Below are 16,339 nucleotides of genomic sequence, written 5' to 3'. Positions count from 1 at the left end.
CTGAACAGTTGATGTTGAGCTGTGTCTGTTACTTGAACTCTGAAGCATTCATTTGGGCTGCCATTTCTGAGGCTGGTAACTCTAATGAACTTATCCTCTGCAGCAGAGGTAACTCTGGGTCTTCCATTCCTGTGGCGGTCCTCATGAGAGCCAGTTTCATCATAGAGCTTGATGGTTTTTGCGACTGCACTTGAAGAAACTTTCAAAGTTCTAGAAATATTCCGGATTGACTGACCTTCATGTCTTAAAGTAATGATGGACTGTCGTTTCTCTTTGCTTATTTGAGCTGTTCTTGCCATAATATGGACTTGGTCTTTTACCAAATAGGGCTTTCTTCTGTATACCCCCACTACCTTGTCACAACACAACTGATTGGCTCAAACACATTAAGAAGGAAAAAAATTCCACAAATTAACTTTTAACAAGGCACACCTGTTAATTGAAATGCATTCCAGGTGACTACCTCATGAAGCTGGTTGAGATCATGTCAAGAGTGTGCAAAGCTGTCATCAAGGCAAAGGGAGTCTATTTGAAGAATCTCAAATATAAAATATATTTTGATTTGTTTAACACTTTTTTGGTTACTACATGATTCCAAATGTGTGTTATTTCATAGTTTTGATGTCTTCACTATTATTCTACAATGTAAAAAATTGTACAAATAAAGAAAAACCCTTGAATGAGTAGGTGTCTCCAAACTTTTGACTGGTACTGTATATATTTTTTGTCTGTGATTTTGAGAGTGAAAATCTGACCTTTTTCACAAAGGGTGCCTTTCCTTCACTGGATAGGTCGTTTGGAAACTTTTTGGCAAAATTAGAGTATACCCACTTCTCCAGGCACCACTAAAGTGGAACCGACAGCATTAACTACTTTGCAGATATGAAACAAACAGACAATCATAATATCAGTCAAAAATATCAAATTACCAGTTTATGCTACAAAACCAACTTTATAAGAGGGTTTAAAAATAGGTTATATTTGGCTCAACGTTCCATGACATACACTAAGGCAGGGTTCTTCAATTCCGGTCCTGGAGGGCCGAAACACTTCTGTTTTTTATTTCTACCTGGTAGTTAATTGCACACACCTGGTGTCCCAGGTCTGAATTAGCCCCTGATTAGAAGGAGAGGATGAAAAACAGAGGTGTTTCGGCCCTCCAGGACCGGAATTGAAGAACCCTGCACTAAGGCATTGTTGGCAGAATAGATGGATGCAGTTCAATGCATGATTAGTATAATTCACCAATACATCTCTTGATAGTCCAAAGAATATTACTATCAGGTTGTAAATCACAGCTGGCCTGGTACATTGTTTGCTGTCTCCATTTGGGATGCACTGTTTCAGTTTCAATGACTCAATATTCTGGACAAAAACTGACAAATGTATCTAACGCTGGAAATGTCAATACAATCGAACTAGCAAGGACAATGATCACAAGTCAGTCATAACGTGGCTAATAGGCTAACGTATCTATTTACAGTTGAAGTCAGAAGTTTACATACACTTAGGTTAGAGTCATTAAAACTTGTTTTTCAACCACTCCACAAATGTCTTGTTAACAAACTATAGTTTTTTCAAGTCGGTTAGGACATCTACTTTGTGCATGACACAAGTAATTTTTCCAACAATTGTTTACAGACAGATTATTTCACGTATAATTCACTGTATCACAATTCCAGTGGGTCAGAAGTTTACATACACTAAGTTGGCTGTGCCTTTAAACAGCTTGGAAAATTCCAGAAAATGATGTCATGGCTTTAGAAGCTTCTGATAGGCTAATTGACATCATTTGAGTCAATTGGAGGTGTACCTGTGGATGTATTTCAAGGCCTACCTTCAAACTTAGTGAGTCTTTGCTTGACATCATGGGAAAATGAAAATAAATCAGCAAAGACCTCAGAATTTTTTTTGTAGACCTCCACAAGTCTGGTTCATCCTTGGGAGCAATTTCCAAACGCCACGTCATACCGATCAGGAAGGAGACGCGTTCTGTCTCCTAGAGATGAACGTACTTTGGTGCGAAAAGTGCAAATCAATCCCAGAACAACAGCAAAGGACCTTGTGAAGATGCTGGAGGAAACAGGTACAAAAGTATCTACAGTATCTCACAAAAGTGAGTACACCCCTCACATTTTTGTAAATATTTGCGTATATCCTTTCATGTGACAACACTGAAGAAATGACACTTTGCTACAATGTAAACATTTTACATTTACATTTTAGTCATTTAGCAGACACTCTTATCCAGAGCGACTTACAGTTAGCACATACATTATTTTATCGAACCCACAACCCTGGCGTTGCAAACGCCATGCTCTACCAACTGAGCTACATCCCCTGCCGGCCATTCCCTCCCCTACCCTGGACGACGCTGGGACAATTGTGCGCCGCCCCATGGGTCTCCCGGTCGCGGCCGGCTACGACAGAGCCTGGATTCGAACCAGGATCTCTAGTGGCACAGATAGCACTGCGATGCAGTGTCTTAGACCACTGCGCCACTCGGGAGAAAGTAGTGAGTGTACAGCTTGTATAACAGTGTACATTTGCTGTCCCCTCAAAATAACACAACAAACAGCCATTAATGTCTAAATCACTGGCAACAAAAGTGAAAATGTCCAAATTGGGCCCAAAATGTCAATATTTTGTGTGGCCACCATCATTTTCCAGCACCTCTTGGGCATGGAGTTCACCAGAGCTTCACAGGTTGCCACTGGAGTCCTCTTCCACTCCTCCATGACGACATCACGGAGCTGGTGGATGTTAGAGACCTTGCACTCCTCCACCTTCCAATAGGGTTTAGGTCTGGAGACATGCTTGGCCAGTCCATCTCCTTTACCCTCAGCTTCTTTAGCAAGGCAGTGGTCGTCTTGGAGGTGTGTTTGGGGTCGTTATCATGTTGGAATACTGCCCTGCGGCCCAGTCTCTGAAGGGAGGGGATCATGCTCTGCTTCAGTATGTCACAGTACATGTTGGCATTCACGGTTCCCTCAATGAACTGTAGCTCCCCAGTGCCGGCAGCACTCATGCAGACCATGACACTCCCACCACCATGCTTGACTGTAGGCAAGACACACTTGTCTTTGTCCTCCTCACCTGGTTGCCGCCACACACGCTTGACACCATCTGAATCAAGTAAGTTTATCTTGGTCTCATCAGACCACAGGACATGGTTCCAGTAATCCATGTCCTTCGTCTGCTTGTCTTCAGCAAACTGTTTGCAGGCTTTCTTGTGCATCATCTTTTGAAGAGGCTTCCTTCTGGGACGACAGCCATGCAGACCAATTTGATGCAGTGTGCGGCGTATGGTCTGAGCACTGACAGGCTGACCCCCCCACCCCTTCAACCTCTGCAACAATGCTGGCAGCACTCATATGTCTATTTCCCAAAGACAACCTCTGGATATGACGGTGAGCACGTGCACTCAACTTCTTTGGTCGACCATGGCGAGGCCTGTTCTGAGTGGAACCTGTCCTGTTAAACCGCTGTATGGTCTTGGCCACCATGCTGCAGCTCAGTTTCAGGGTCTTGGCAATCTTCTTATAGCCCAGGCCATCTTTATGTAGAGCAACACTTATTTTTTTCAGATCCTCAGAGAGTTCTTTGCCATGAGGTGCCATGTTGAACTTCCAGTGACCAGTATGAGGGAGTGTGAGAGCGATGACACCAAATTTAACACACCTGCTCCTCATTCACACCTGAGACCTTGTAACACTAACGAGTCACATGACACAGGGGAGGGAAAATGGCTAATTGGGACCAATTTGGACATTTTCACATAGGGGTGTACTCACTTTTGTTGCCAGTGGTTTAGACATTGTCTGTGTGAGTTATTTTGAGGGAACAGCAAATGTACACTGTTATACAAGCTGTACACTCACTACTTTACATTGTAGCAAAGTGTCATTTCTCCAGTGTTGTCACATGAAAAGATATAATCAAATATTTACAAAAATGTGAGCGGTATACTCACTTTTGTGAGATACTGTATATCCACAGTAGAACGAGTCCTATATCGACATAACCTGAAAGGCTGCTCAGCAAGGAAGAAGCCACTGCTCCAAAACCGGCATAAAAAAGCCAGAATACGGTTTTCAACTGCACATGGGGACAAAGATCGTACTTTTAGGAGAAATGTCCTTTGGTCTGATGAAACAAAAATAGAACTGTTTGGCCATAATGACCATCGTTATGTTTGGAGGAAAAAGGGGGTTCTTGCAAGCCGAAGACCACCATCCCAACCGTGAAGCACAGGGGTGGCAGCATCATGCTGTGGGGGTGCTTTGCTGCAGGAGGGACTGGTGCACTTCTCAAAATAGATGGCATCATGAGGAAGGAAAATTATGTGGATATATTGAAGCAACATCTCAACACATCAGTCAGGAAGTTAAAGCTTGGTCGCAAATGGGTCTTCCAAATGGACAATGACCCCAAGCATACTTCCAAAGTTGTGGCAAAATGGCTTAAGGACAAAGTCAAGGTATTGGAGTGGCCATCACAAAGCCCTGACCTCAATCCTATAGAAAATGTGTTGGCAGAATTGAAAAAGCGTGTGCGAGCAAGGAGGCCTAGAAACCTGACTCAGTTACACCAGCTCTGTCAGGAGGAATGGGCCAAAATTCATCCAACTTATTGTGGGAAGCTTGTGGAAGGCTACCTGAAATGTTTGACCCAAGTTAAACAATTTAAAGTTAATGCTACCAAATACTAATTGAGTGTATGTAAACTTCTGACCCATTGGGAATGTGATGAAATAAATAAAAAGCTGAAATAAATCATTCTCTCTACTATTATTCTGACATTTCACATTCTTAAAATAAAGTGGTGATCCTAACTGACCTAAGACCGGGATTTTGTACTAGGATTAAATGTCAGGAATTGTGAAAAACTGAGTTTAAATGTATTTGGTGTATGTAAACTTCCGACTTCAACTGTATGTAGCAAGCTAAAAACACGGAGCCTAACGTTAGCTAGATAATGTCATGTCATGCCATTGGAGGAGTAGGTGAGTGACTGACTTTTCCCCCCTCATATCGCTTTTCCGTGGCTATACTCAGCTGCAGATGCAGGTGTATTTGGTTAGTTAGCAAGAACTTGAACTACTGTTATCCAGTTAGCATATCTCCTGTGTTCGCAAAATTCACTCTGGCTATCTACTCCAATTTCAGAGCACTCTCGTCTGAGTGTGCCAGAGCGCAGAACAACTGATGAATTTACGAACATGCAACACCCGCTGAATATGACCGGTGTCAGTAAACGTAGGCAAAAAAAGTAATAGTTTGTCAAGAACGCTCTAGACAACATGTAAACAGCCTAACCAGCACTGCTACGGCTAGTAAAATGGTCAGAGTGAGGTGTTCTCCCATTTGTGTCTGGAAGTGGTAACTAGCAAGTTAGACAACTCTAGCCAGTTAGATTAGGTGCTTGGTTGAGATAAGCATGCATTGGCAGGCAAGCTGCAGAAGGACGAGGAGGCTACAATTCCCTATCGTTTATCAGTGCAATTTTGATGGCCAACTAGCTGAAAAAGTTTGAGAGGGTTTATCTAATGTTCCTTCGTTAGATTTTAGCTCATCTTGCTCTGGCTAGTGTTAGTTGTTGATCTTGTTGATGTGCACAACTGAGGGAGAGAAAGCCTACCTTATCACGGTTGTTTGATCAATAGGACTAAAGTTCCCGAATGTAAGAGGACTCCCGTGGTGTTTACATATTTGCAGAAATTCATTCAGGTGTACTTTGTGGCTTTTGGCGAATGCGTTCTAATGTTTTAAAGTTGCGCTGTTGCAACTGCCTGTAAACACACAGTAAGGTTCAAAGTGAATGATGGCTGCCCGTGTTGCAAATTACTTGTTTGTATAAAGGCCTACTGTAGCTCTGATTTGCTATAGCGCACCGGTCGGTGTAGTCTCCGGTCCTGGACAAGACAGATGTTTTTATTTGGTTTTATTTACTGCAGTGTCTATTAATTGTCCAAACGCATGGCCGCTTTCCCACTATATATTGCTATAGAATTAGTATCCGTAATTCCCAAACATTAAGAATTTATGAAAACGTGAAAATGACCATATCTAAAAGTGGTTGCTTGTCAGAATTTTTGTTTTAAAGTGACATATTCTTCCTGGGGGATTTCATGTTGCTAAAATGCTGTCAGATCCACTTTAAATGCAACAATGTTTCACACACAAGTTATTTTCAAAAGAGACTGCTAACAGCAAGCGTGCTGCAATAAAAAACACAGTTCCACTCACCAGATGATGATCATTTGAAACTTAACTTATTGTTGCAAGTTATTCTTGAAAAGAGATAAGCTAACAAATCAGCAACAACATCCTCTTTGATAACACCTGCTGCAGCCGCTGCAAACTAGCCAACAAAAGCTAGCTAGCTAGACCACTTCTCGCCATTGCACAGTGACCTGTTGGCCTTCAAGAAGGCAGAAGATTCCATATGTTTTCGAAAAAACAGTCCCACCCATTAAGTCAAAACGTGATTGGTTGATTCCACTGTCACTCCAACATTTTGCCCTAATACAGTTAAATGGCAGATGTCTTTATCTAGCTTCTGATGACCTAGCCAATGGCTGACTTAGCTAGCTAGACCAGCAAAGAAAAATCCTGATTGGATCTTTTTTTCTCTCATTTACATTTTAGTCAGTTAGCAGATGCTCTTATCCAGAGCGACTTCGTTTTTTTTTTTCTTCATACTCTCCAGTGTTAACCCTTTCTTTTCCAACAAAAATTGAAGAGATTAAATCAGAACATAATTGAAAATAATAATATAATTATCATTGTTATACTATTATAATCATTATTTTATAAATCCTTAGCCCTTCACTGAACATTTTACATTTACGTCATTTAGCAGACGCTCTTATCCAGAGCGACTTACAGTTAGTGCATACATTATTCTTTTTTATTTTCATACTAGACCCCCGTGGGAAACGAACCCACAACCCTGGCGTTGCAAACGCCATGCTCTACCAACTGAGCTACCTCCCTGCCGGCCATTCCCTCCCCTACCCTGGACGACGCTGGGCCAATTGTGCGCCGCCCAATTGGTCTCCCGGTTGCGGCCGGCTACAGCAGAGCCTGGATTCGAACCAGGATCTCTAGTGGCACAGCTAGCACTGCGATGCAGTGCCTTAGACCACTGCGCCACTCGGGAGACTAAGGCGTAGAAGGCCCACTGTTCCCCACTGTGTTTGGGATAGTAATAATTTGTAGAGTGTTTTCCCTCAGCATGCATTTTTTCACAATTCTGAATGTCTAAAGAATTCATATCTTGTTCTGAAATATGAACACAGAAATACTGGACATTTTGAACTCATTATGGTGGTGATTTGACAAAATTACAATCATGGTCTTGAATTGGACTCGCATTTTTCTGGTCTCGGGCTTGACTCGGTCTCTGACCCCTTGTCCCCCTCCCGGTCTCGACTTGGTCTCGCCCCCCCTCCGGTCTTGGTCTTGACTCAGACTCGCTTTGTTTCGGCATTGAATCGGTCTCGCTTTAGGTGGTCTCAAATACAACACTGTCGGAGCTACTAGTGTGCAGCTTTTACTTTTTTAAATCATCCAACATTTGCTAAGACAAATAGTTAAGTAGTAATGTATGTTTTGCCTTTGCAGTTTCATCCCTAAAAAGGCACAAGACACTTTACTTTTCACCTTTAGATTCTACTGCATGGTTTATTAAACAGTAGGCACAAATACATTACATTTTGCATTTTTACAGGGCAGATGGCTGGCTACATACAGTATCAGCACACACATTGCACAAGTCAACAAATACATCTGGACCAATCCCTCAAGTATACTCAGTGCTATTAATTCCTTCATCTATACATTTCGTAATTACATGTACAGCACATCATTGTTTATTATTCAGTGGCACAGTTCAAAACCAACCATAGGGGGCGGTAGTTATCCACCGAGAAGGACATTTGTTCAGTTCATATTTCCATCCCTTCAGCTCTTACTGATGATGTGTCGTCCCTTATCCTGCTCTGCTTAGCTAAGTAGCTATACCTCCCTCTGTTCTCCATGTATGTTTTAGTAAGACTAATATTGGGGCTTGAATGAGTTTCTCTTGTTCCCGTCAGTTCCCTTTACGTGAGGGAGATAGGTCAGTAAAGTTGGAGTGTTTATCGGTTAGCTCCATAGACTTACATAGACATCGCATCATTGTATGTCCCATTATGGCATCTGTGACGCCATTGAGGCCATCTCCATTTTGAAGTAGTCAATTTTCTTCTTCTAATACTTCTATTGAGTTGGAAAACAAACTGAAAGGGTGCACACTGCCACCTAGAGTGTGTTGTTTGAACAGGTATAAATCCAAGGTTGGTGATTTACTGCCACCTGCAGTTATGAAATGTTTCCTCACGGGGACTGATCCCTCCTGGTGACCTGGATGGAATTATGTGATCCTTCCCTAATCCATAGGAAGCTCTACCCAGTTGACTACTTCAAAACGGTGAAAGTCCTCAATGGCGCTGCCCATGCTAAAATGGCCTTTTGGGCACTAAAAATAAAGTCCTCTATCTCTATGGTTAGCTCTCATCTCCCTGACTGACTGACTGACTGTCTGTTGGGAGGTGTTTTAGCTTGTCACGTTATACTACCCAGTAAAGGGATACAATTTATTGATCCCTCCTGTACCAATTGTTTGTGTTTTATGAGGTATTTTGGCTGGTTATATTGTACTTCAGCCTAAAAGAGAAGTTGCTGTTGGTTACGTGTCCCCTCTATGTGTTGTGAGGTCTTTGGGGTTACTTTACTGTGATCCTCTCTGTGTGTGTGTAGTGTTACTGCGGTCCCCCTGGGTCCAGTACATCTCCGTCTGCATCTCGGTCAGTCTGGAGACGGTCCTCTGGAACGCAAAGATCTCCTCCTCCGCTGTGAACAGAGACAGACGGTCCCCCGCGTCCTACAAACAGGACCGCAGACAGTGGGGTTAACTCAACTACAACCATAACCAAAAACAATGGGGTCGACACAAACATGACCACAAAGAGAATGTAACACGAACACAGCAGCAGACAATGGGGTTAACAAACCACAAACACAAATGTTTATATCAAGCAGGGGTTAGAACTGGTTCAGGAAACGGAACCGACATTTTTTTTTTTTTCAGAGGAACAGAATCAGAACAAGGAGTGAAAGTGATCTATACTGTTCCGAAACAGAACCGTTATTTTAAAAGCATGGAAACCGGTTAATAGTTATTTTACGTTCCGGGATAAAAAAAAAAATAATTCAACAAAACGCCTATGCAAAGCCCTCACTCTGTCACTCAGAAACTTCTTCCAGCATCTGCCTGGCCTGACAGCTGAAAGTCTTTGCCAGTGTGTGTGTAGGCTACCTGCTCCTCCCCCTCCGAAGCATAGGCTACTGTAGCCTACTGACGTTACAAGCATGATTCAGAAATTAGGGAGAGAGATTTCTAATTAGAGAATAATGGATGAACTTTTTCAATGCTAGTTAAGGATACTATAGTACGTTTCACATTGGATTTATTTATTAACTGCAAAAAGCTAAGATGTGTTTTTTACTTTGATTCTGGTGCTGCTCTGCACACACAAGCTTGTTAGCTGCTAGCTCTGGTCCAACGTTAAGCCAACTCTTGGAAGTTCAAAGACATTCAAAGTTCCTTCATAGAAGCCGCTCCTCCGTAGGTATAATTCTGTGGGCCTAATTCTCTCTCCTCACCTGCAAAATTTCAGTTGCATCTCACGCCCTACTCGTCTGTCCAATGCATGGAAACAACTAGGCCTATAGCTTGCCCGTTCCATAGCAAACTGCTCTATCCGCACTGATTGGTGAAGTAATTGAATGTTGGGCTGCATATAAAATACAAATGATTTCAGCGGTTTAAAAAGGAACAGAAAGGAACAATATAAACTTACTTTTTTGGGGGTTCGAACCGGTTCAGAACTTTATTTTGCTGGTCAGAACAGTGGAACGATACTAAAAATTATGGTTCTGTTCAGAACTAAATAATTGGACAATAATTTTGGTTTCAACCCGACATCAAGGAATGTGTTTTTGGTTATGTTTTGGTCTTGTTATGGTTGGACCGTGTGGTCTCACCCCGCTCAGGCCCAGGTCGTCCAGTAGCAGGCGGTCGCGGCTGTCCTCCCCACCAGAGTGGACAAACAGCCTGTCCAGAGGGGCATCAGCTAACAGCACCACCCTCACCTTGGACAGATGGACAATGGAACGGTAACAACACTGTAACAACTAAAGTGAAACAGTGACACCTGCTGTAGGATAGAGTGTGGATAGATGGATACAGGGGATGCTATTGCACATAGTAAACGCCTACAACAAACAGTACAGTATAGACCCTGCAGCTACGGACCATGGCAGTATGTCAAATACTTGAGTTACAAACAGGTACAGATTGGGAAGCACCTAGGCAGCAGTACCAAACACAGGTAGCCTAGTGGTTAAGAGCGTTGGGCCAGTAACTGAAAGGTTGCTGGTTCGAATCCCCGAGCCCACTAGGTGAAAGATCCTTGAGCAAGGCACTTAAACCTAAATGCTCCTGTAAGTCACTCTGGATAAGAGCGTCTGCTAAATGACAAGAAATGTAAATGTAAAATATCAACGTTTCCCAATGCAGTGTGACTGACACTGACCTTGTTGTCATAGAAGTTGTCTATGAGTGTGATGAAGCGCCGTGCCTGATCCTTCAGGGTGAGGGTAAGAATGGGGACATGACGGATAAACACTGTGTCAAACGCCTGGGCCATCTCCAGGTAGTCACTGGCACCCACTGACTGGAACATACAAAGACAGGAATGATAAGCAAACACACACACGCAGGAGTTTAAACACACTTCCACAAGTACAGATGTAGGATCTTAATTTGACCGATATTGTCCAGGCAAAATAATCCTGCAGCAAACAGACTTTAATGTTTAGTCCATAATGTTGTTGTAGGGATTAACATGGCTAACCGGAATCCTGGGACTGTCCCTGGAACACTTCACATTTTCAGATTTTTTTAAAATGACAAGACCCGGGAAATTACAACATTTTCCCCCAAAGCACTAATGCTATTCCACAAAATACACAACATAGGCAGCAGCAGATAGCAAAAAATGCAATAGCACATTATCCAAACAGGTTGTCACATGGAAGGCTTTAGCATAGTGTATTTACTTCACACAAAGTCACCAGAAATTCAAAGCACACGTATTATTGAAACCGACGGACTGCACACGTGAACCGAACACATTTAATAAACCCTACAGGAAACCCATACAGTATAGCCTATAAAATAACGTGTGCCTCTTTGAGCAGTCATTGTGACACTTCAGACAGTCACAAATTTGATAGGCCTATGCACAATTCACTACATAGTGTGATGTCACGAGAGGCTGTGTCCTGGAGGGACGTTACATCCCCCTGAGATGGCTGCAAACCCAGACAGCTATGGCTCCATCTGCTGGTATGGTCGGGAACTCCAACCCTCTATGGCCAATCTTCCCACGCAGCTGAAACCAATGAGGAGCTGATGAGCTGAAGGTTTTGGAAGGGAAGAGACACAGTCTCCAAGCTGGGCTCTCGGAAGGACAAGAGTGCTGCACGTCCACTTCCATGAGGAATATAAGGATTTGGAGATACTTACCTTTGGGAAATACTCACCTTTGGATATATGCACCTGTGGAAATACGTGTGGGACATTTGGAAGGACGTTTTGCTGGGTTGGCCACTAGCTGCAACGTGGAAGACAGTAAGACTGGGGAAAAGTTATTTGAGCGAGGGAGAGTTATGATTTTGGATGTGGAAGAGACATCCCTGAACTGTTAACCCTTAAGAGCCACCAGAGAACAGTATTGTGTTATACTTTCGTTAGTTTCCCAAGACCTTTAATAAAATCCTTGTTTTGGTTGAACCTGGTCTCCTTGCACTACTTGAGCAATCCCGCTGAAAGCTGTGTAGCCTCTCGTGACATCACAGATGGTGGAGAATACGGGCACGCCAAGCGTTAATAGTGCATGTCAGAGGAGGATACCGAAGGTTTGATCACCCAGTTTTCCAAGTTGGCCGTAGGCTCCACGCCGACTGAAATGGAGGACATATTGAAAGCCCTTGTTGCTGGCCAGCAAGCCCAGATGCAAGCAAACGTGGCTCTCTTGGAGGAGCAAAAGAAAGCCAACCTTCTGAAGGCAGAGGAATTGCAGTTGCAGAGACAGAGGGTGGTCCAAAATACCCGCCCAATAAAGGCAAGTGACTTTATATCCAAGATGGGGAGCTACCGATGACATTGAGGCATACCTGCATGCATTTGAGGCCACGGCCACTAGGGAAGCCTGGCCCAAGCAACAGTGGGTTGGTCTGTTAGCCCCCCTTTCTAACCGGGGAATCGCTGAATGCTGTCCGGGACCTGGGCCCTGACCAGGTTACTGACTATGATGCCCTGAAGTCTGAGATCCTCAGCAGATATGGACTCACAAAGTTTGGTATGGCCCAGCGCTTTCACAGCTGGACCTTCCAACCAGACCAACCTCCTCGGGCGCAGATGCATGAACTTGTCCGAATCGCAAGGAAATGGCTGGATCCGCAGAGGAATACAGCAGCGGCGGTGGTGGAGGCCGTTGTGGTGGATCGTTACCTACGCGCCCTGCCTTATGAGGCAAAACGGTTCATCAGTCAACAGGCCTTGACCACGGCTGATCTGACCGTGGAAGCTGTGGAAAAGTACCAGGCCACAGCGGAGATGATGAATGCTTCCCCGAAAAAGACCCCAGGAGTGCGGCCCCACCACAAATGGGAAGAACCCGTCCAAAGGACCCCCAAGGTCTCGAACCCCGCCGCGTCAGGACTTATCCCGGCTCCAGGGGGAGCCAGAAACCAGGCGGGTCCAAGAAGAGTACACCAGGATGGGGAACCTCGACAGTGTTACCGGTGTGGGGAGATGGGACATATCTCCTGGCAGTGTGGGAAACCAGCCGATGAACCTATGCCCACTGCGGAGTCCTCCAGCTCAGCACCCACACATCGTTTTGCCTCGCTCTTGGGAGTCGTAGATGGCGGCCCAGATCGACCCCCCACCTGCCCGGTAACTGTGAATCACCATGATGTGGAGGCCTTACTGGATTCTGGTAGCCGGGCCACCCTGGTGCGTAAGGATTTGGTGGGCCCAACGTGTCTGACCCCGGGAAAGTCCTCCCAGTTTCCTGTGTCCATGGGGACACCAGAGAATACCCCATTACTGAACTTACAATGACCAGCACACGGGGAACCATACACACGACGGCGGGGGTGGTTGATTCCCTCCCCGTCCCTGTCCTAATTGGACGAGACTGCCCAGCCTTTTGCCCACTCTGGAGAGAGTCTCAGGAGAGGATAACCCGAGTACCGCGGAAACGGAGAGGCAAGACTCATCCTGGGAAGGCTCCGGTGCAATCCTCCGAGCTACTCACTCCCGCCCGGGCTCTGATAGGGATGGCAGGTGCCCAGACCGACACAGAGACGGAGCTACAGAATCTGGACAAAGAACTGTCTGGTCTGAAGGGGACCGCTGAGAGGTATCGTTTGTTAAAGCAACAGTTAGACATGAAGACAGAAGAGTTAGATATCCTCCAGGCTAAACTCCAACAGAGCTCCTTCCCTAAGCAACAGGAGGAGCTGGAGAGGCTGCGCAGGACCATCGAGGAGTGTGAGGAGACCCTGCGCAGTAGTAAGGAGGTCCAGAAGAAGGCAGAGGAGAAGTACAAGGTGTTGGAGAACAAGATGAAGAATGCGGAGGCAGAGAGAGAGAAGGAACTGAAAGCTGCTCAACAGAAGCTAAACTCTGCTAAAACCAAGGCTGATGCGTTCAGTAAGAAACTCAAGGAGAGACAACAGGAGGCTGAGTCCCTGGTCCTAGAGGTGGAGGAGTTGAAGAGAGAGCAGGCTGGCAAGCACCACGGCAATGCGGACGCCCTCTCCCGGCGTGATGCCTTCTTCGCTGCCTTTACCCCGACGAGGACGTCGGTCCCGAGGAGGGGGATGTGTGATGTCACGAGAGGCTGTGTCCTGGAGGGACGTTACATCCCCCTGAGATGGCTGCAAACCCAGACAGCTATGGCTCCATCTGCTGGTATGGTCGGGAACTCCAACCCTCTATGGCCAATCTTCCCACGCAGCTGAAACCAATGAGGAGCTGATGAGCTGAAGGTTTTGGAAGGGAAGAGACACAGTCTCCAAGCTGGGCTCTCGGAAGGACAAGAGTGCTGCACGTCCACTTCCATGAGGAATATAAGGATTTGGAGATACTTACCTTTGGGAAATACTCACCTTTGGATATATGCACCTGTGGAAATACGTGTGGGACATTTGGAAGGACGTTTTGCTGGGTTGGCCACTAGCTGCAACGTGGAAGACAGTAAGACTGGGGAAAAGTTATTTGAGCGAGGGAGAGTTATGATTTTGGATGTGGAAGAGACATCCCTGAACTGTTAACCCTTAAGAGCCACCAGAGAACAGTATTGTGTTATACTTTCGTTAGTTTCCCAAGACCTTTAATAAAATCCTTGTTTTGGTTGAACCTGGTCTCCTTGCACTACTTGAGCAATCCCGCTGAAAGCTGTGTAGCCTCTCGTGACATCACAATAGGTATCTCTGTCACAGACATTAAATCTGTTAACAATTCAGAGATGCATGAGGAAAAATCCTATATTTTCCTGTCCTAGAGCCTAGGCTATTTTCCTATCCAGTCCTAATTCCACTCAACCCAAAATCCTGACTCCTGTCTCACATGACAATTACTAACTTTATTCTATAATCCATAGGCTGCAATGCATTATCAAAGCACTTCTTTCGCCTATGCATGTCAAAATGCCGCTATAACATTTCCCCCGCTTCTCTGCGCTGTCTCGGAGGCCTACTTGTTGCCCACATGAGAGCTTCGGTAGAGAATGTGTGATCAAAAAACGGTATGAGAGTAGATATGGATGTTTTTTTAAACAGATTTGGTCCCCATTAAGATGCCTTAAACCATTTCCACTCTTCATCTCTGTCACACTCTGATCTGTTTCACCTGTCTTGTGCTTGTCTCCACCCCCCTCCAGGTGTCTCCCATTTTCCCCTGTGCATTTATACCTGCATTTTCTGTTTGTCTGTTGCCAGTTCGTCTCGTCAAGCCTACCAGCGTATTTTTCCGTACTCCTGTTTCTAGTCCACCCTGAGCCCGCCTGCCATACCATTCTGCCTGCCCTGACCCTGAGCCCGCCTGCCATACCATTCTGCCTGCCCTGACCCTGAGCCCGCCTGCCATACCATTCTGCCTGCCCTGACCCTGAGCCCGCCTGCCAAACCATTCTGCCTGCCCTGACACTGAGCCTGCCTGCCGCCCTGTACCTGTCAGACTCTGACCTGGTTAAGAACCTCCACCTGTCCTCGACCGGCGGTTTAATAAACGACGCTGTGTATTGAATCTTCCGTCTCCTGTGTCTGCATCTGGGTCCTATCCTGAGTCGTGTTCATCTCCCCGTTACTCATGAGCTGTTGTGCTATCTTCTCTATAATCATCAACTTGATTTAGCCAAATATAGGAGATATTCTGTTATTAGTTGAGGGAGGTTATCTAGCAAGTTTAGCAACTTTGGTCATTTGACTTTTGTTTGACTGTCGTTACTAAGTTTGTATGATTCGACAACACCATACTCTGGGTGCACTCTGTGCGTCCTGAGTGTGGTCTGTGTCAAGATAGCCTTCTACTGAAATGCACTGAATGAATTGAGGAGCGTGATAACGCTCTGAATTTATGAACGGCCTCTTTCGCAAAGTTACAACAATGTCATCATTAGCGATCAAATATAGTTACCCTATCATTACTAAATATCAGTTTCATTTGGTATGAAATCTTTACATAGTGGCGCAGCCAAGCCGACAAGATGGAGCAGCGCCCCACTTATTTGGGGAGAACCCTGGCATAGTGACCATTCAGTGCAATCGGAAAATATTCAGACCCCTTCCCTTTCTCCACATTGTTACATTACAGCCTTATTCTAAAATGGATTAAATAAAACATGTTGCTCATCAATCTACACACAATACCCCACAATGACAAAGCAAAAACAGGTTGTTTGAATTTTTTGCAAATGTGTTAAAAATAAAGTATTCAGACGCTACGAGACTCGAAATTGAGCTTGGGTGCATCCTGTTTCCATTTATCATCCTTGAGATGTTTCTACAAATTGATTGAAGTCCACCTGTGGCAAATTCAATTGATTGGACATGATTTGGAAAGGCGCACACCTGTCTATATAAGGTCCCACAGTTGACAGTGCGTGTCAGAGCAAAAACCAAGCCATGAGGTCGAAGGAATTGTCCGTAGAGCTTCG

The 16,339-nt window shown here is 44.9% G+C and overlaps 1 protein-coding gene across 3 annotated transcripts in view; it reads right to left on the bottom strand.

The window, feature by feature from the left end:
- Window positions 1-8,295: 8,295 nt before the first annotated feature.
- afg1lb (AFG1 like ATPase b) overlaps window positions 8,296-16,339 on the bottom strand; it is a 37,593-nt gene continuing 29,549 nt past the window's right edge. For all 3 annotated transcript variants that reach the window (XM_041860301.1, XM_041860300.1, XM_041860302.1), the window contains 3 exons: window positions 10,643-10,783; window positions 10,092-10,199; window positions 8,296-8,928 (listed from right to left, as the gene is read on the bottom strand). In XM_041860301.1, coding sequence (XP_041716235.1) covers window positions 8,776-8,928; window positions 10,092-10,199; window positions 10,643-10,783 — 402 coding nt within the window. In that variant the 3' untranslated portion in view covers window positions 8,296-8,775. The remainder of the gene's footprint in view (window positions 8,929-10,091; window positions 10,200-10,642; window positions 10,784-16,339) is intronic.

The sequence above is a fragment of the Coregonus clupeaformis genome, chromosome 33 (genome assembly GCF_020615455.1).
Source record: "Coregonus clupeaformis isolate EN_2021a chromosome 33, ASM2061545v1, whole genome shotgun sequence".
In the NCBI taxonomy this organism is placed as follows: domain Eukaryota; kingdom Metazoa; phylum Chordata; class Actinopteri; order Salmoniformes; family Salmonidae; genus Coregonus; species Coregonus clupeaformis.
The sequence above is the reverse complement of the archived record's forward strand: the minus strand, read 5'-3'. Positions and strand labels throughout refer to the sequence as shown.